This window comes from Antechinus flavipes, chromosome 2 (genome assembly GCF_016432865.1).
Source record: "Antechinus flavipes isolate AdamAnt ecotype Samford, QLD, Australia chromosome 2, AdamAnt_v2, whole genome shotgun sequence".
In the NCBI taxonomy this organism is placed as follows: domain Eukaryota; kingdom Metazoa; phylum Chordata; class Mammalia; order Dasyuromorphia; family Dasyuridae; genus Antechinus; species Antechinus flavipes.
The window spans coordinates 336,032,165-336,052,572 of NC_067399.1; the positions used below are offsets into that span (position 1 = coordinate 336,032,165).

The 20,408-nt window shown below is 33.8% G+C and overlaps 1 protein-coding gene across 1 annotated transcript; it reads left to right on the forward strand.

The window, feature by feature from the left end:
- The first annotated feature begins 440 nt into the window (after nt 1-440).
- On the forward strand, nt 441-19,492 carry CHURC1 (churchill domain containing 1). The gene is made up of 4 exons (XM_051977830.1): nt 441-546; nt 10,622-10,757; nt 14,645-14,715; nt 19,088-19,492. The coding sequence occupies exons 1-4, from the start codon at nt 508-510 to the stop codon at nt 19,178-19,180; spliced, it is 339 nt and encodes a 112-aa protein (XP_051833790.1). The 5' UTR covers nt 441-507; the 3' UTR covers nt 19,181-19,492.
- Nucleotides 19,493-20,408: the final 916 nt, after the last annotated feature.

Genomic DNA, 20,408 nt, shown 5'->3' on the forward strand with positions numbered 1-20,408 from the left:
TGTGATACATAGTAAATGTTTCACAAATGCTTGCTCTGTTGATCTAATCTAGCTATCCATCCACTGCCATCTAACATCTATCCATTTGTTTCCTATCTACATATCTACCATTTATCCTTCATCATCCATTATCTATCCATCTGTCCATTTGCCATTGATCATTCGCCCATTTATCTCTTGTCTATGTATCATTTATCCATTAAAATCTATTTTTCTATTATCCGTCATCTATTATTTATTCATCTATATGTCTGTCTGCCCATCCATTCATGCATCCATTCAATCTGTCTTCAGAAAACCTCTCGCCTACAGTCTCACTTCCCTCATAAGGTTTCTACTCTGGAGACCATCGCTAGGGGGTGGGATTTTCGTCTCTGTCCCTGTTTCCGGGTCCCGAGGGGACAGGCACTTGAAGGCACCTACAGCGGCCCTCGCTCAGCTCTCGCGAGGTTACGTTGTCCCGGAAGTAGCTGAGCGCTGTGATCGAGGGGCGCTGTTCGTACCGTGATGTGTGGGGATTGTGTGGAGAAGGAATATCCAAATCGGGTGAGCTGCGGGGCATGGGGTCTTCTCTGTCCACCCCTGGCCTAGAGCCCGGATATCTCCTACTCTGTAAATGGGGAAGGAAGGGCTGCCTGAACTGTGAGCGTAGAAATAGACTCGCTCTGGCCCCTGGCAGGAAAAATGGCCAGCCTTGGTGGGCTGACGTATATGTTTTGGCCCCTTCCCTTTACCCTGGCGGTACCCATCAGGCATAGTCCCACTCCTGGAGCCAACTGAGGACCAGCGTAGGTAGAGCGGGTCCTCTATCGTCTGATTAAAGTTTCTGTGGTATTCTCTTGTCCTTCTATTCCACAATCACTATAATGATTCCCAACCAGGCTTTTCTACAACTCATTCAGTTTTGGTTTTGTAAATTACTAATTTTATTGGAGAATTGAACCAGATTTCCCAGCAGTTTTTCTTTAACTTTCTTTTTTCAATCAACAAAAATCCATCACTCCTGCCCACCCTTTGAGAAAGAAAGAAAAACAAAAACCTTGTACAAGCATGTATGGGCAAGCAAAATAAATCCCTTCATTGGTCATGTCCCCAAAATAAATGTCTCTATCTGCGTTGAGTCCTATCTCTACCTCTCTGGATAGCATGTTTAGTCACAAGACTTCTAGATTCCAAATTGAAACCTATAGATAGGCACTATATTATTATTATTAATAATTTTTATTATTTTCCTTCCTCCTGATAGAAAATAGTATTGCTTTGTCTACCTCACAGGGTTATTGTAAGGAAAGTACTTTGTAAACTCTAAAGCACTAAAAGAAATGTGAGTTATTAATGTCCAACAGTGATTGGTAGAGAGAAGGAGGATTGATGCTCAGTCTAAACTTTACAAAAGTTACAATTCTACAACATCTTGGATTTTTAGCAGGAATGCTAACTTTTATAGTTTTTATAGGTTTTTTGCTTTTTTTTTTCCTCTAATTTTTCTTCTATTATATAGGTATTTTAAACTAAAAAACAAAACAAAACATTCTGTATAGCTATTAGGATTTTAAAAGAGGTGGGGAAGAGTTAGAAGCATTTACAGACTTTTCACAACAACTATCTTTCCTTGTATATATTCCGTATTTTGTTTCATTACTTGGGTTCTTCCCATCTCAAAGATATTTATAGATTTTTTTTTTTTTCGTTTTCCCCAAATATCCATCTTGCTTGTCTTAAAGTCTTCATCCATACATATGATACAGAAAAACCATAGGAAAGGTTTGTAGACTGGAATAAAGATCATCAAAGCACCTCTCATAGTATCTCATAGTATCAAAGCCTGTTTAAAAGCATCGAATCAGATTTTTTGTTTTTGTTTTGTTTTTGTTGTTGTTTTTGTATTTTGTATTTCTTATTTCATAGACTCACTCTTGGCTGTTTTAGGAACAGTCCTGAGGCAGGAAGGAGGCTTGTTCTCTCCCCTCCCCACTTCCCTCTGTTTGACATAGAGCTACAGGTCTGCAATAAAAAGTTTGGACTTTTGGTCCCTAAATAGCTAAAGAAATGACAGATACAGATACTCAACAGCCACTATTTTGGGCACAACCAGGGACCATGCCCAGCTTTTTCCAATGGCAAGCGAAGGGGTGGGGGGGGTTTGGGAGGGAAAATGTTCAGCATTGTAATGCAATTCAAAAATGTTTTAATCCCTTTGATGTAAAATATCTTCTATAACAATTTTGTGTAATTTTTTATGCTCTTTTTAAAAAGAGATTTGATTGTAAGCATGTTCTCCTTTTTGAGGAATCTTATGTTTGGACCAATTCTTAAGTGTAGAGGAATATCCAAAAATATTTAATATAATGTTCTTTTTCTTGGTTCGGTTTCCTGGAGATCTTTGGGAGCAGCCTTCCTTTCAGTCCAATAATCATCACAAGTATAGCCAGGTGTTAAAGTCCAAATCCTTTATTATCTCTTTCAAAGTCTTATCTCCTTTCCTGGGTCTCGATTAGCTTTCTTATAGTCCAGATCCTTTATTATCTCCTTCCTGGGGCTGGGCAGCTTTCTGGAGAGCCTTTCAGTCTCTCCTTGGCTTAGTGGGGGAAGTGCAGGAGTTCAGGCCAGCCACCAGGAAGATCCAAGAGTGAATTGAATTTCTCCCCTTGGTTCTGAGAGCTTAAGCTACTGCCGCCAGTCCTTTGCCTTCTCTCCAAATGAATCCTGGCTGAGGCTCCTAGTTTATATGCTCTACACTGAGTACACCAATCATTATATCACTAAGAAACCATTATTTGTTGTAGGATTAAATCAACGCTAAACTAGATTTAATCATTGTCTCCTCAATTCCACTTAGTACCTTGTTTCAAGTTCTGGCCCATAATATTTAAGATCCTATGTGGCCATAGGGCAAAGAATATCTAAATAAGAATTCAAAATATTTGGGTTCTAATGTCATTTCTGCTATTAGTAAATTTGAACTTAGATCTGTCTCATTCTCAATCACCTAAAATGTAAAATGGGATAGTGCTTACTCTGCCTTCCAGCTGTTTTGTTATGAAAAACAGATAAGATAATCATAGGAAAGTCTTATAATATATTTACATAGCATAAATATAAACTTTCCTGGGCTTCAGTTTTTCAACTATAAAATGAGAGTTTGGATTCAAACTATGATCCTTTGAACCTCCTGAGGAACAGACATATTGAAACAACTTAGTATCAGCATAAGACAATATTTGATTATGTCCCAGAAAAAAGTGATGGATTCATATTTTGACTTCTTCACTGTCTGTGTGACTTTGGTCAAGTTATTTAACCTCTGTGGATTTCAGTTTCCTGATCCTGATATTCAGAAGAACTTCTAGCTTTAAAAAAAAAATTATGACCTTATGAACATGAGCAGAAGTCAAGGAGATGGGCAAAGAGCTCACCTTTACAGACATTTCATATTTCTATTCCTCAAGCACTCTATATCCCCACAAAACTGGTTTCTGGTTGTACCTTATTTTACATATTCTCCATTTTCCACTTCTGTAACTTTGCACAGGCTATTCCCCTCCCTCCCATCCTTACTCCATGTTTGAAATGTCCTACTTTCTCATCTCTTGAAGGTGAGAGATGTAATCACTAATTGCTTTCAAGATTCAGCTTGCTGAAAGCTTTTCCAAAAGCCTTTGCTGACTTGATTCCCCTCACCTAGTCATTCTGTATCACTAGTGTCTAGCTAAGGGCCTTAATGTAGTAGGCATTTTATAAATGTTTATTTAATTGGATCCTTCATTTCTACAATTATTTACTGAGCAAAAACCAATAGGGTATGTTCAGAGAACTGCTAGATCCTAAGGAAGATAATAAAGTTTTAGATGGGACATAATTTCAAAGTTGGAAAGCCCCTTAATACCTACCATATCATAAACCTGAAAAAGAATCCTCTCTCCAGCAGATCTGACAAATGGTCATCTGGCTTTGAAGAACTCTACTTAAAAAGAGAGAGAGAGAGAGAGAATCACTTCCTCCTTAAGCAGCCCATTTCACTTTTGTATAATTCCGTTCCAAAGTTTTTCCTTTTGCTGAGCCAAACTGTGTTTCTTTGCAACTTCAATTAGTCAACCTAGGGTCCTCTTTGAAAATGAAAGACAAACAACAATAGCAGGTAAAATCAATTTGTTTCCTTCCTTCCAAATTCCACTCAGCAGCCACAGAGCAAGAGCAATTAAATTAGATGCCACCATCTGAGATTATATAAAAGGAGGACTAGCATCTCTGGTGAAGGGGCTTGCCAAGCCTTTTCCAGGGCTACCTTTGTTGTCCACCTGGCTCTCAATTCACCTGTGGCTCCTAGAAACTAGCACCCATACCTCAGTAAACCTCAGCAGACAGGCTTAAACCAGGTTGAGGGTAACTGATCGGTCCCAAACCTGTTGGTGAGTTTGCAGGTATTTGCCCTAAGCATGTGAAAACTTCCCTCCAGCAGAATGGGTGGATGAGAGCAATTGTTCTGAGGGCAGCTGAAGCAGGCACGGTGAAGTACTTAGGACTTAGATATCAAAGACACCAAGGTCATCCTGACTGTCCTGCCACTGGACTTTGATGATTCTGGAAAAAAGAGTGAGGCTGATAATTTTTGTGGATAACTTGTTCCCTCACTTAAATCCAATTCATTCACAAGTAAGACATTACCCAGTGGTTACATTGATCCTCTTTGAAAATGAAAGACAAACAATAATAGTAGGTAAAATCAGTATTTATTATTTTCGTAATCTCCATAGGCAGTAAGTTATATTAGGCTAACAATGTTTCTTCATTCAAACTATAGTCTAATAAAATTCCTTAAAATACCTGTAAATGACTTTCAATACATAAGTACTCAGATATTTTGCTTAAAACTTATTATCAATCTGCATCCAGAAAGAGGACTGTAAGAACTGAATATAAATCTCAACAAAGTATTTTCACGTTTCTGTTTGTTTTTTGCTTGCTTTTTGCTTCCTTTCTCATGTTGATCTGATTTTTCTTGTGCGGCATGATAATTGTGGAAATACATATAGAAGAATTGCACATGTTTAAGCATATATTGTGTTACTTGCTGTCTAAGGGAGGAGGTGGGGGAAGAGAGAAAAATTTGGAACACAAGGTTTTGCAAGGTGAATATTGAAAACTGCATATATTTTTAAAATAAGTTAAGAAAATAAAAAAAAAGATTATCTTCTAAAATTTTCTTAACCAAATAAATTCAGTACAGTTCCTTTCAGAATTACCATAAATTCCTGAAATTAATTTTTCTGTAATATATTGTGAATTGTGTCAGTTCTTATCACAACATTCTTTCTGGGTCAGGAGGGAGGCATAGGCATTCCTCACAGCAAATGCACATATTTTTTTCAATTCAAATACTACATTTCTCAAGTGTACTTATTAACATATTGAAATTTATTTTTAGACCTTATCAATTTGTTTCTGCTAATATTTTGAAACTATTGTTGTAGTAGGTTACATAGTATTGTGGAATCGATGTATTCTTTTTTGCTCCCAGTATAAAGAAACCCTGTAATGCTGTATATTTAAATCCACATTCTCAAAAGTGTGATGATTGCAGCTATTCATCATATGGAGGACTCATTGACAAAGGTCCCTTGTAGCTTAACTTCACTGTTTTCAGTGATATGGAGCTCAAAAGCCAACTCTGGAATCTGTATGGTACATTTATATTCAGCTATTCCAAGCACTTGTTTTTTTATAACACAAAAGTTAGATTGTATATCTTTTCTTCCTTTATGCCAGTTCCTGAAGTTTGCATTTTATAAAGAGATCACATTTTGTGATAAGATCACAGATACCTTTACAGTGGCAACTGTGAGAAAATAGAATTTTTGTTTTGAAATAGCATTGAACTAGGAATAAGACCTTGGTTACAGGACTGGTTTGTTTACTTAGCAACCATATGACTATGTTATTTAGCTTTCTCATCTGTAAAATCAGGCAAACATTTCTTTCCCAGGGTTGTTGTGAGACTTAAAAAAATATACATACAAGTGTAAACTGTAAATTACTGTAAAGATTATATTTCAATAGATATATAATTTCATTGATTTTACTTATGTCAAAAGAGATCTTTTTCATGAATTCTTTTCACCAAAAGAAAACAAAAATCACCTGGTGATGAGCTTTTTCAAATTTAGCTACAGTTTGACTTATAGAACTGTATATAAGTAAGTTGACTTATAGAACTTACCAGAAAAAGTTCACTATCATTACAGTAATACTCATTTTAAACAAAAGTATTCTAGTTTTGCTCATTTCTCTTTGTATTAATTCATACAGGTTTTTCATGTATTTCTGAAATCTTTTCATTTTTTTAAAGTACAATAGTGCTCCATCACATTGATTTGCCTCAATTTGTGTAGTCATTCCCCAAATGATGAGCATCCTTTAAATTTTCAATTATTTTCCAAAAGAAAAAGTACTGGTATAAAATTTTTGTACATGTATATCCTTTTCATTTGATCTCTTTCAAGCAAACAAATAACAAAAAAAGATGAAAATACTGTATTGTGATCCACATTCAGTCTCCTCAGTCTTTCTGATGCAGATGGCTCTGTCCATCATAAGTCTATTGGAACTGACAACTCTAATAATACTGATATTTAAGAGTTATTTGTTTCATCTGTCCATAGAGGAATGTAAAAAATTAAGTTTTTTAAAGTTTATTATGTTTCTCAAAAAAAAAAAAAAAAAAAAAGAACCTACTAGAACTTGGGTTTCACAGGCATATTTTTTACAGGATGAAGGGCTGAGTCTGATCTGAGAAGTCATGCATGTAGAATCTTATTTCTTATAAATGTAATATATAATTATATTTTAATTTGAGGGATATATTATATAATTTGAGCAATAGCTAGATGGCATAGTAGATAAGAGTATCAGCTTGGAATCAGGAAAACTCATCTTCCATTGAGTTCAACTCTAACCTTAGACCACATACTAGCTCTATGACCCTGGCAAGTCATTTCACCCTGTTTGCCTCGATTTCTTCATCTGTAAAATGAACTGGAGAAGGAAATGGCAGATTACTTTAGTATTTTTGCTTTAAAAAAAAAAAAAGCAAACCAAAAAAACCCCAAAACCCAAATGGGGTCACAAAGAATTGGACATGACTGAACAACAAAAATTCTTGTAGGTATCAACTTGTATATAGTTTTTTTATCATTTTTATAGACTCCAAGTAAAAGGGACCTTAGATATGCTCTGGTTTATAAATTAATTTCTCTATTGTAGGAAGAAGCCTAGAAGATTTTTTCTGATATTTCTGATATTACACAGCTAGTGACAAAACTGGAACTAGTTTCTAGCACTCTAATACACTAGTGTTTTTCCCACTGTACCATGCTGTTTTTATGAAGCATTACTACAAATAATGTTATAAAGATCAAACAAACTTTCTTCTGCTTTGTATTTGTGTCCTCTTTCATGGATTATAATCTTGTTATCTTTCCTCTACAGATCATCAGCTACAGTTGGAAACATTTTTTGGCCCATGAATCATATTTGGCTGAATTAAGATTATATTAAGAACTAAGAGGAAGTTACTCTAAAGTTCAGATGAGTACCATAGAAGTACAATTAGAAGGCATGGCAGAGCGGGTAATACCCGGGATTTGAGTCAGGGAAGACCAGGCTTTGGATATTATATCAGACTTAGACACAGCCATATAACCCTGGATGAGTCACTTCACCTCAAACAGCCTCAATTTCCCTATCTCTAAAGTTACTAACTAGCATTTATTACTCATCTCTTGGGTATCAAAAACTGTACTAGACAATTGGAAAACTACCAAAGAAACTGCCACCCTTATTCTTAAGGAACTTAAATATCTTAGGGGAAGATATGTATAAGGGGTAATGGGAATCAGGAAGGGCTTTGTGTAGAAAGAGGTATTTAAGCTGCTTCTTGAAGAAATAAAAGGAGTCTTAAGGAAAAAAGATTCTAAAAAGGGAATGATATCATCTAACTCACATAGTTGTGAGGCTCACATAAGCCAATGTGTATAAAACACTCTATAAATCTTAAAGAATCACATACATTCCCTGTCTATTAGTACTTCTAATCTTAGCTGTTAATATTTTTATTTTTAAATATATTTTATTTTCCTAATTATATGTTAAAACAATTTTAAGACCCAAATTCTATCCCTTTTTTCTTCCCTGCACCCCTCCCTGTGACAGTAAGCATTCTAACATATATGAGCAATCTATAAAACATTTCCACATTAGTCATTTTATACAAGAAGACAAACTTTTTCCCCCCTCTGAGACAATTGGGTTAAGTGACTTGCCCAGTATTATACAACTAGGAAGTGTTAAGTGTCTGAGGTTATATTTGAATTCAGGCCCTCCTGACTTCAGGGCTGGTGCTCTGTCCACTACACCATTTAGCTGCCCCATGGCTTTTAAAGATGAATAAAATTTGAAATGAATAAGAGAAAGACAATGAAAAATAATGTGTTTCAGTCTATAGTATCAGTTCTTTCTCTCGAGGAAGATAGTATGAAGATTAGTCCTTTGGGATTGTCTTGTGTTGTATTGCTGAGAATAAGGCACTGTTTCTCTATATATTGTTATGGTTCTATTCACTTCACTTTGCATTAACGTAAGTCCAGGTTTTTCTGAAACCATCCTGCTTGTCATTTCTTATACCACAATAATATTCCATTACATTTGTATATCAACAACTTCTTTAGCTATTCCCTGATTGACGGGCATGCTCTCAATTTCCAATTCTTAAACACCAAAAAAAGAGGAGCTATAAACATTTTATTCATATAGGTCCATTTCTTTTCTTTTTGATGTCTTTGGGATATAGACTTGCAGTATTGCTGGGTTAAAGGGTTTTCACAGTGGTTATAGCCCTTTTATCATAGTTCCAAATAGTTTTCCAAAACAATTGACTCCTTTACACCTTTACCAGCAGTGCATTAGTATCCTGGTTTTCCCATATTCCCTCCAGTATTTTCATTTTTTGTCACATCAGCCAATCTGATAGGTGTGAAGTGGTAGTTTTAATTTGTATTTCTCTAACCAAGTGATTTGTAGCATTTTTTCATATGAGTAAAGATGACTTTGATTTCTTTATCTGAAAACTGAGTATTTTTATTCTTTGACCATCTATTAATTGAGGAATGATGTGTATTTTAACAAATTTGACTGTTTATATATTTGGGAAAGAAGTCCTTTATCATAGATAAAGATATTTGTTGCAAAGTTTTCCCTCGATTTTCTGCATTTCCTTTTCATTTTTGGTTGCATTGGTCTTGTTTGTGCAAAAAGTTTTTAATTTCATATAATCAAAATTATTTTACATTTCTAAATGCTCTTTATATTTTCTTTGGTTCTAAATTCTTTCTTTATCCAAAAATAAACTATTCCATGCTGTCCTAATTTGCTTTTGGTATCATCCTATATGTGTAAATCATGTGCCTATTTTGATCTTGTAGAGTGTGAGAAAATGAGTTTTGTTCTGAAAGTTTGGATCTTTATCATATACTAGATTACTATGAGCCTTTACTATAATGTAATGTGTATCTAGTCTATCCCACTGATCTACCACTCTATTTCTTAGCCAATACCAGATTGTTTTGATAATTACCACAATATAATTCAGTTTGAGATCTGATATGACCTTCACATCATTTTTCACTGATTCTCTTGATATCCCTGATCTTTTGTTCTTCCAGATAAATTTTGTTATTTTTCTAGCTCTATAAAACAATTTTTGTTAGTTTCATTGTGTGGTACTGAATAAATAGATTAATTTAGATAGAATTATTATTTTTATTATATTGACCTAGCTTATCTATGTGCATTAATATTTTTCCAATTGTTTAGATGTGACTTCATTTGTGTGAGAAGTGTTTTGTAGTTGTCTTCATATAATTCCTGGGTTTATTTTGCAGGTTGACTCCCAAGTATTTTATATAACCTAGAATGACTTTAAATGGAAGTTGTCTTGCTGTGTCTCCTGGTTAGACCTCAGGAATATATAGAAATAATGATGATTGATGTGGATTTATTTTGTATCTTGCAACTTTGCTAAAGTTGTTAATTATTTCAAGTATTTTTTTTAGTTAATTCTCTATGATTTGCTCCATTAATATTACAACATATTAAATGTGTATTTCATTTTTAGTGATTTTTTTTTAAAGCATATTGCTTATACTATCAAGGATTCAGGACAGGAAAGGACCTTAGAGATCAATATTTCAATCCCCTAATTTTTCAATGAGGCTCAGAAAGGTTATAGATTATTAAGGTCACACAGACAATATAGTATGATATTTGATCTGTGGCAAGGTATAATTGGGATCCTCTCACTGCATTTTTTAGCCACTTGGAAGGCTAATCATCTGAACTCCAATTTGATATAGAGGGTCTTGGCTCTTTTTGGAATGTTGTATTTTCTTCAAAAGAGCAAATTTGGGGTCATGAGTTTTTCTAAAAGTTTTGTCTCCAAGTTCATTGAAAATTTTCACTAGTAATTTTGTAGTGAAAGTGTTTTATTCTTATTTAAAATATTATATCTAAATGCGATAATACTGTGGATTTAAAAGAATGTATTTTTGTTTTAATTTTTGGTTTTTAGGGTAACACCTGCCTGGAGAATGGGTCTTTTTTGCTGAACTACATAGGCTGTGCAATGTGCAATAAACGGGACTTTATGCTGATTGCAAACAAATCCATGAAAGAGGAAGATGGAGAAGAAATAGTTACCTATGATCGTAAGCAGGCTTTGTTTTCTTGATTAGTGACAATTTGTTGTTTTAATTTAACTGATAAGTAAATAAGACTTTAGGTTTAAATTTTTGTGTTGTGTGAATTGCTTTGTTAACTTTTTATCATTTTTAAGAAGAAATACACTCACAGCTCAGTAGTGAAAAAAATGTGGGAACAAAACTTCATTTGAGTTCTGACTGTGACCAGCTGCATGTCATTTAACTTCTATGAATCTCAGTTCCTCACCTGTAAATAAGACATTGCCTCCAGGATTGTTGTAAGGAAAGCACTCTGAAAACTGTAGAGAACTATCTAAATGTGAACTGCTTTAATAGAATATAGAATTTAATAGAACATAAGCTCATTGACAGTAAAGATTGTTTCTTTTTTTGTTTCATTTTTTATGTTCAACCTGTAGCACAATGCCTGAGATATAGTAGGTACTTTAATAAATACTTGTTGATTGATTGATTCTACATGAGAGTATTTCCCAGATCATTGAAACCTTCACAAACCTAAGACAGATGAGATATTTGCCGGTAGAGTCAAAATTGAAGGAACAGAAAGCATAATATTTTCATTTACTGTCTTAAGCACATTTTACTCTTAGAATAGAGGGGCATGATTTTATTTTATTGATTGATTGATTTTTATTCATAATTTATTTATTTTATTCTGACCTTAATTACAGATTAGCTGGTAATGTGCTATATTGTAGAGTTTACTGCTCCAGGTTGATGTGCTTTTTGAATTCTTACTAGATCCTTTTTAATTTTTCTGTTATCTTTCTTTCCCTGAACTGTCAATGCACCTGCTTCTAGTAGGATCTCATTATCCTCTTCTAATCTGTTCCTTCTAATTCCTGTATTTAGGGAAACCAGTTTTAAAGAAAACCAAATAACTTCGTTTATTAAAATTATGTGAAGTGAAAAGAAATAATCTCAAAATAAGGGTCATAGGATCTCTCATCTGAGTCAAGTATATGAATTTACTACATGAATTTCATGGTAACCCTTTTACTTATTGAGAGTCTTCTTGGGAGGCTTATTTCTAGCTTCTTCTTTATCCTAGATTCAGGTATTTGGAAAAAGTGAGATATTACTTTCAATAAAGAATTTGGGGATGAAGAGGGATAGATAGAATCCCTTTAAAATAGAGCCAGGCAATATTGGTAAAGCAGCACAATTTTTTTTAAAGCTTTCCTTTTCCTTTTTTGTATCTTTTAAACTTTTTTTAACCACTAAATTCACTTTAAATGTCTGAAGTAAATCATATTTAGCCACCTCTAATTCTGACTAGTCCTGATTAGTTCATTGTAGAAGTTTAGTTACCATCTCTCTTTAGGGGGATGGAGGAATTGTTATCACATAGTAGCCAGGCATAAGTATTTTATTTATTTTAAACTTAAATACATAATAGGAAAAGGAAAAAAAAATTCCATGTACACAGAGAACATAAGATAGCTTTCAGAACAGAAAAGAGAATTCAATATAAAAGAAATTTTCATTGCAAGAAGGCCTATATAATAAATACTCACATCTACCTCAACTTTTCTTTGCTTCCTTGTAGGTTTTCTTTTATTTTCTGCTGTGCACTTTTTACTTTATCCCCACCCCTCTCACTGCCTTAAAGAAGGCTATAATTAAGCATGGAGATATAAAGACACACAGAAACACATATGTATACACATATACATTTATATCTATACACATAGACATAAATGCTCATATAAACTCATACCCATATTTATAACATCACTCTGTAGTTATTTCTACTTGTCATTTGCTTCTCTGAAGGTAGATAGTATCTTTCTTCCTAAGTCCAAGTCAACCAGCTTATCATTATTTCAACCTAAACACATCCTGTCTGAAAAATAGTCAATTAAATTCCTTCCTGCCAGTTTTCTGCATTCCTTCTATTCTTGGCTGAATAGGTTTTATTTATATAAGTAAATTTTAATTTAAAGTAATCAAATGCAAAATGGATAATTTTGATTACATTAAATTAAAAAAGTTTTGCATAAACATAACCAGTGTAGCCAAAATTATAGAAGGGAAACAGAAAACTGGGAAAAAGTTTTTACAGCCAGTCTTTCTGATAAAGGCCTCATTTCTAAAATATTAGAGAACTGACTCAAATTTATAAAAATACAAACCATTCCCCTGATGGTAAATGGTCAAAGGATATGAACAGATAATTTTCAAGTGAAGAAATTAAAACCATTTCTAAAATTATGAAAAAATGCTCAAAATCACTATTGATTAGAGAAATGCAAATGAAAACAATTTTGAGGTACCACCTCATACCTCTCAGATTGGCTAAGATGACAGAAAAGGATGATGTTGGAGAGAATGTGGAAAAACTGGGATGCTAATACATTGTTAGTGGAGTTGTGAACTGATTCAACCATTCTGAAGAGAAATTTAGAACTGTGCTCAAAGTCTTATCAAACTGTACATTCCCTCTGATCTAGCAGTGTCTCTACTGGTCCTAAAAGAAAATCATAAAAAGAAATCATAAGAAAACCAGAAAAGAACCCATATGTGCAAATATGTTTGTAGAAGCCCTTTTTATGGTACCCAAGCTATTAGAAAATGAGTAGTTACCCATCCATTGGGGAATGGCTGGATAAGTGATGGCATATGAAAGTAAGGAATATCATTGTTAAATGATGAACAGGCTGATTTTAGAAAAGTCTGGAAAAATTTATATGAACTCATGCTGAGTGAAGCAAGCAGAACCAGGAAAACAGCAACAGCAAGATTGTGTGATGATCAACTGTGATGATCAACTTGGTTCTTTTCAGCGGTTCAGTGAGCCAAGGCAGTCCAATAAACTTTGGATGGAAAACACCATCCACATCCAGAATAAGAACTATGGAGACTAGCACATACTGTTTTCATCTTTTTTTTTTTCCCCTTGTAGTTTTCCTCTTTTGTTCAGATTTTTCTCTCCCCACGGAAAATGTTTAAAAAAAAAAAAAAGAAGAATGTATATATATAACAAAAAATACTTTTACATGTAACTGGGAAAAATAAAAATAATGCAAAAAAAAAGTAACCAAAACCTTCTATTTTGCACTTCAATAGTGCTCTTACCTTATAATTTAATGCCATCTCATTTTTGAGAATAAAATATCTTGTATATTTATACAAATACTGTGAGTTTGAAAGTTACACTTAAGTATGTATTTACAGATTATCCTATGGGTTTATGTTGGAATTTTATGTACTTTCAGGCTACAATTTCAATTCTTTAGTTGTAAAATGGTATAATAGTACCATTGTTTGGTTTTATAAAATACATTGTACATAGCAACAAGAAGATTACATGATGATCAATTCTGATGGATATTGCTCTTTTCAGCAATGAGATGATTCAAGCCAGTTTCAGTGATCTTGTGATGAAAGAGCAATCTACATCCAGAGGTCTGTGGGAACTGATTGTGGATCACATCATAGCATTTTCATTCTTTTTATTGTTATTTGCTTGCATTTTATTTTCTTTCTCATTTTTTTTCCAGTTTGATTTGATTTTTCTTGTGCAGCAAGATAATTGTATAAATGTGTATTCATAAATTGGATTTAACATATATTTTTACCATGTTTAACTTATATTAGATTACTTGCTATCTAGGGAAGAGAGTAGGGGAAAGGGGGGAATTGGAACACAAAATTTTTCAAGGGTCAATGTTGAAAAATTATCCATACATATGTTTTGAAAATAAAAAGCAAACAAATAAATAAATGAAGGTAGATAGACATAATAAAATTCCTTATGTTTCATAAAATAAATAGAGCTAAGGTTCTTTTAAAACAATTGCCATATAAAGAGAAAAATATTACTATTCTAAGGTGAATGAAATGTGTCATTTTCCCCATTTGTCTTACAGATGTGTGTAAGAATTGTCATCACATAGTAGCCAGGCATGAGTATACATTCAGTGTCATGGATGAATATCAGGTAAATATCTTAAATCTTTGGAATTAAAAAAAAATTCTATAAAAACCTAGGTACAATACTTAAAAGATACTATTAAAAAGAATCAGAGATGCCAAATCTGAGGCAACCTCAGAAAGTACATAGTCCCATCCACTCCTGAGCAGGAATCCTCTCTATTATCTCCAAATGTGATTGTGTAGCTTTTACTTGAAGACCTTGAATTGATTGTCTTCTGAAGCCTCCCATTACACTTTTGTACAACTCTGATTTGTAATTGTTTAAAATAGCTCTCTTCAGTTCCCATCCATTAGTCCTGTTTTAGACTTTCAGAGCCAGGTAAAACCAGCTCAGTCCCTTTCCATCATGGCAGCCCTTTAGCTGCTTAAAAATTACTATGATGTCCACCTTGAGTTTGCTCTTCTCCATACTTTCTTATGTTTAATCGTCTAAAACTACATTATAAGTCATAACAATATTCTGGTCTTCCTTCTCTTTGTATTCTTCAACTTAACAATAACTTTCCTAACATATGGTGTCCAGAACTAAATATATTACTATAAACAGATTAGAGCAGGATTATTATCTCTCTCATTCTAAACAAGATATTATATTAATGCAAATAAGGACAAAATGACTTTTTTAGTTGCTATGTTTTATTGCTACCACAAGTTTTTAATTCCCTAGACCTCCAGGGTCCTTTTTTTTTTTAATGAACTGTTTTAACCATTACATTCCTCTTTCCCTTGATAGTTATGTCATTGATTTGTTTTTACTTATATTAGATTTAACATTTATCCTTATTAAATTTCATTTTGTTATATTTTTCCCATTGTTCTTAACTATTAAAATCTTTTGGTTTCCCAGTCTTGTTATCTGACATGGCAGTTCTGCTCATCAGTATCATGTATACAAATTTTATGTGCATGCTCTCTAAGCTTTCTTAAACTGGTGTCTGTGAATTTGGTTGGGAAAAAAATGCATCTTTTATTTTCACTAATCTTGAACTGATATATGCATTCTTTCATTATTTAAAAATATTATTCTGAGGAATCCATAGTCTTTACCAGATTGTTAATCCTGAGATAAAATTAAAAAAAAAAAAAAGACATTTCTCTTTCTTGGATGCATCTTTATGTCTAACTGAAAGGAGAACTTTGAATGTGAATGAATTTGCACCAAACTATCCACACTGGAAAACCAAGTCAAAGCATATGGCCTAATGCTCATTAGCCAGGATTGAAATCTTTGTGTTATATATGAAAAATATGACATTAGGCCTGTTCATGTGACTATTAATGTATTTTTTAAAAATTTGTCTGGCTATCATGGACCAGTATTGTAGTTTTAGTATTGGCCTCTGCCTAGCCACAGAGACATTGCTGTATCTGCATGTCAAACCTGAAGTTGCGATAAAGAATCTACTCAAGAAGGCATATAGTGTTGAGCAACCCAGTCTTATTTCTAATAAAAGCAAGATAGAAAATTTCATAACCTGACATTTATAGCTAAATAAGCAAAAATCCGTGTATCTTATTTTTGGAACAAATGTTAGGCTTAAGTTAGGTCCAGAAAAGCAGATTTGCTTTGCTTTTAACAAACAATAGATGTGAAAACTTATAAAATCTATTGTTAGGAAAATTGTTCATTTCATTTTACAAGAAAGTTCTCCATAGATTCACCAAAGAGGTCTGTTAACTAGTGCTTACACTTACACCCTTAATATCGTCTTTACAGAGTTGTACAGTTTGAAGGGACTTCAGTTCCCATCTGATTCACCTTTACTCAAAAAAGAATTCCCTCTACCACATACTCCCATACATATACCACACACAAATGATTGTCTTTCCTTTGCCGAAAGACCTCCCAGACTGGGGAACTTGATATTTTCAGAGTAGCCACTTTTACTTTTAAACAGCTATAATTGTTAGCAAATTTTTTCTGACGCCAAGCCTAAATTTGCCCTTCACTTCTTTTTCCTTTTTTCCTTTATCTACTTTGTTGTGCCAAACAGAACAGAGCTAATCTCTCTTCCTCTCTTCCCTTCAGATATGTGAAGACAGTTTACATGTCACTAATGGATAGAATGCTATCTTTGAAGTCCAAGGACTTAGTTTCAAATCTTACCTCTACTACTTACCACCTGTGACCTTAGGAAAGTCATTTAACCTTTCTAGGCCTCAGTTTTCTAATCTGTAAAATGAACACTTCTAAAAATCTGTAAAGATGATCTCCAAGGTCTCTTCCAGTTTTAAAATTAAGACTCTATACATCATTTTGTGTGCTGACTTAGTGAAATTTGATTTTGATGGTTTTTCAGCAACATGTAACTTCAGTTTAATGATGGAAGGGCTCATATTTTTCTGATTATTAGATCTGAACCACATCCTAGAATTTTTCCTCTGTCCATTATAATAGCTTCATTCTCCAAATTTCTTTTGCTATATCAGTATCACATAATTTATTCTTAATTATTTCACATGCATTTAAAAAAAACTACTTATATGCTTAAGGACAAGAAGCACTTTTTTGTTTTATATTGCCTAATAAACATTTATTGGTAGATTGATTCAGTGACACTATTACCTACCCAATCACTCATGTTTTCACACTTCCTATATCTGATCAAATGTCAGGTTCTGTTGATTCTGTTTCTACAATACATCTCCCATCTGTCATGATTAAAAAGAAACATAGTTTGAGAGACATAGTTTCTGGGTAATTTAATCATTTTATTAATAAGCCCCAGCACTTTTATTAATAACAGGATGGTCATTTAGCTGGGAGCCTTGGCTCAAGGCTTCTATGTTCTTTGGTTAACAATTAATGAGAGAAAGAATATTACAGTGAGGGACTCGGAGTGATAACATCTCACTCTTGGACTAAGAGACTATCTCTATATCTGCACTACTACCCGCTCTGGGCAGTCTGTTCAAAGAATTTATGCCCCACTCAAGCCTGAGCAGAACACAATGGTGGCTCCACCTTGGTAGGGTCTTGAGCTGGAAGGCTAGTTCAATCTTATCATCCTCAATATCTTTCAAGAAACTGAGCTTTTTAAAATCAGGACTTTAGGAAAAGGATCTCCCCAACTCATTGGTTATTTGTAATCATTTCTCTCACATGAATACCTTTGTTTCTGTTCCTTCTGACATCACTCTGTTTAAGGACCTCTTATCTTGACTGTTTTAATAACTTCATGACTAGTTGCCCACCGTCAGATACATCTTTCTATACCATTTCTTTATACCATTAACAGATTCATCTTTCTTATATACAAAACTGATAGGGTCCATCCTGTGCCCCAAACCCTTCAGGAAACCCTTCCTAAAGAAAGTTCATTCTCAGCTTCAAATTAAAGGCCCTTCATTGTCTGACTCCAAGCTCCTAGCTTTTCTTCTTCATGCTCCTACATGCTTTAGCCAAACTAGATTGTTCAGTATTTTACATGTCTAGTGTTTTCTGCCCTTGTTTATTCTATTCTTTAGGATACTTAGAATGTCTTTCACTCCTCTTGTCTCTGCCTTTTGAAATCCAGTCCATCCTGTAAGAGTCATCTCAAATATTACATCCTCTATAAAATGTTCTTTGTTCTCACACTTTAGTCAACAAGTATTCACCTTTTGACTTTCCTGCTTCCTTCAAGTTTCAATTAAAATTCTACCTTCTGCAAAAAGACTTTCCTGGTTTCCTTTAATGTTAGTGCCTTCCATCTAAGATCACTTCCAGTTTATCTTAAATATAACTGATTTATGTACTTAGTTGTTAACATGTTATCTCTCTTATTAGATATGAGCCCCTTGTGGCCAGAGATTATTTTTGCTTTTCCTTGTATCCCCAGAATTAGCATAGTGCTTGGCACATAGTAAGTACTTAATAAATGCTTCTTGGCTTGACTTTGCTTTGTATCTCTTTTTATATGCTATTTTCTACATGTTCTACTTTGTGTTCTATTTTATCTATATATTTTATTTTTCTTATCCTGCAAATTTCATGCAATCAAGAATCCTACTATTTATTTTTAAAGCTCCCCTAGCATCTTGTTCTCTTTTTATTGGTAAATGATAAATATTTACAAGTTGTATTGAAAAAACAAAAGGTCCTAAGTTCAAATGTGAGTTCAAATCTCACTCTCCACTCAATCCTTTGCCCTGCCCTTGATCACTTATATGTAACTTGTTGAGACCAACTCATACCTCAGACTGTTTACTTTGTATGAAAAGCTCTGAAGATAAAAGTGGCATAAAATTAAGGTAGTACTGATAGTTTTTTGAAGGAACTTGTATAAAGCATGTTTATGCCAGTGTGTAGATAAAAGCTCTTACAAAATAGAGTCAAAGCTATAATATGAGCCTTGAGTTTCCCAGGAATAAATATGCACTTTGTCTTGTTCTAGGAATATACCATGCTGTGTTTGTTATGTGGCAAAGCAGAAGATTCCATCAGTGTCCTCCCTGATGACCCCCGACAAATGGCTCCATTGTTCTGAACATGTCACACTTTTACTGTGACAACTATTTCACCTGATAGTTTCACATTTTATTTTCAGTTCAAATGGTTCACTTTTTTCAAAGTTCAAAAATGGCTATTAAAAAAATGTTCTAAGGAGGTGTTCCTCCCTAGAGCTGAACCCCTGACAGAGCCTCCTGTTGACATCACTGGAGTCAGAATGGTACTAGTAGCTGCATGTCTCTGGGAGAAATAAAATGACTTAAATTGCCCAAACAAGTATATCTTTTGAGGAGTAATTAAATGTCTCTCTTTTTGTAATGGAATAAAAACTGGCCTGCAAATCAGAAAACATGTTATATAGGCTTATTCACCGTGTACTATTGGGAACTTGAGTCACTTTTTCAGGCCCCCAGTTTCTCATCTGTAAAATAGAAATAATAACTCTTGTTCTATCTGCCTTGCAGGATTATGCAGATTGCTGTGAAATTATGTATGTGATTATACTTTGAAAACTACAAAAGCATTCTACAGATATTGGATTTGGAATCAAGGGTCCTGGGCTTGTACTTGCTATATGATCATGGACAAGTTAGTTGATCTCTAGGCCCTAATTTCCCCATCTGTAAAATAAGGTCCTTGCTAAATCTTTAATCATATGATCTCTCGTACATTTTTTAAAACTTACATATGTGAAAGACTTGGTAATACCAACCCATACCTTTTAAGATTTAAAAGTAATGAAAATTCTAAACTGTTAATGCCAGGGAGAGGACTTTGCGTTGTGCAATGAATAATAGTCTGTCTTCCTTTCAGCAATCAAATATAAGCATGAAGTAATTCTCTGGTGAGTTTGGGAGATTTAAAATACCAGCGACAGTACTCATGGGAATCCTGTAACTAGATAGTAACCAGCTGTTGTTTTATTCTTGGAAAATGTTTGCACTTTGCTACATACCTATATCTAACCTGAGTATAGCAGCCATTTGGTAACATTCATCCTCAGCAACAGAGAAAATTCTCTATTAAAAATCCAGCAAGACATTTTTTTAAGAAATTGGTAAATCAAAACCAGGTCTATTGACTGTTTAGAATTTTCTGCCAAGCCCAAATTAGTCATTCAGGGCTTAGGAGGAAGATGTTCTTCACTTCAGCTTTACCTCTAAAAGTATTTTTGTTCTGGATTATATTTATTTTTTAAATTGAAGCATAAACTCCTATTATGTTTCTCTAATATCAAGTCAATCATGATATGGTGTTAAAGTCTT

Excerpts from the sequence above, each read along its gene's own strand:
- CHURC1 (XM_051977830.1), top strand. The coding sequence starts at position 508 with ATGTGTGGGGATTGTGTGGAGAAGGAATATCCAAATCGG. Across the intron at positions 10,758-14,644 it reads AGAAATAGTTACCTATGATC|ATGTGTGTAAGAATTGTCAT; the intron begins GTAAGCAGGCTT and ends TTTGTCTTACAG. Across the intron at positions 14,716-19,087 it reads GTGTCATGGATGAATATCAG|GAATATACCATGCTGTGTTT; the intron begins GTAAATATCTTA and ends GTCTTGTTCTAG.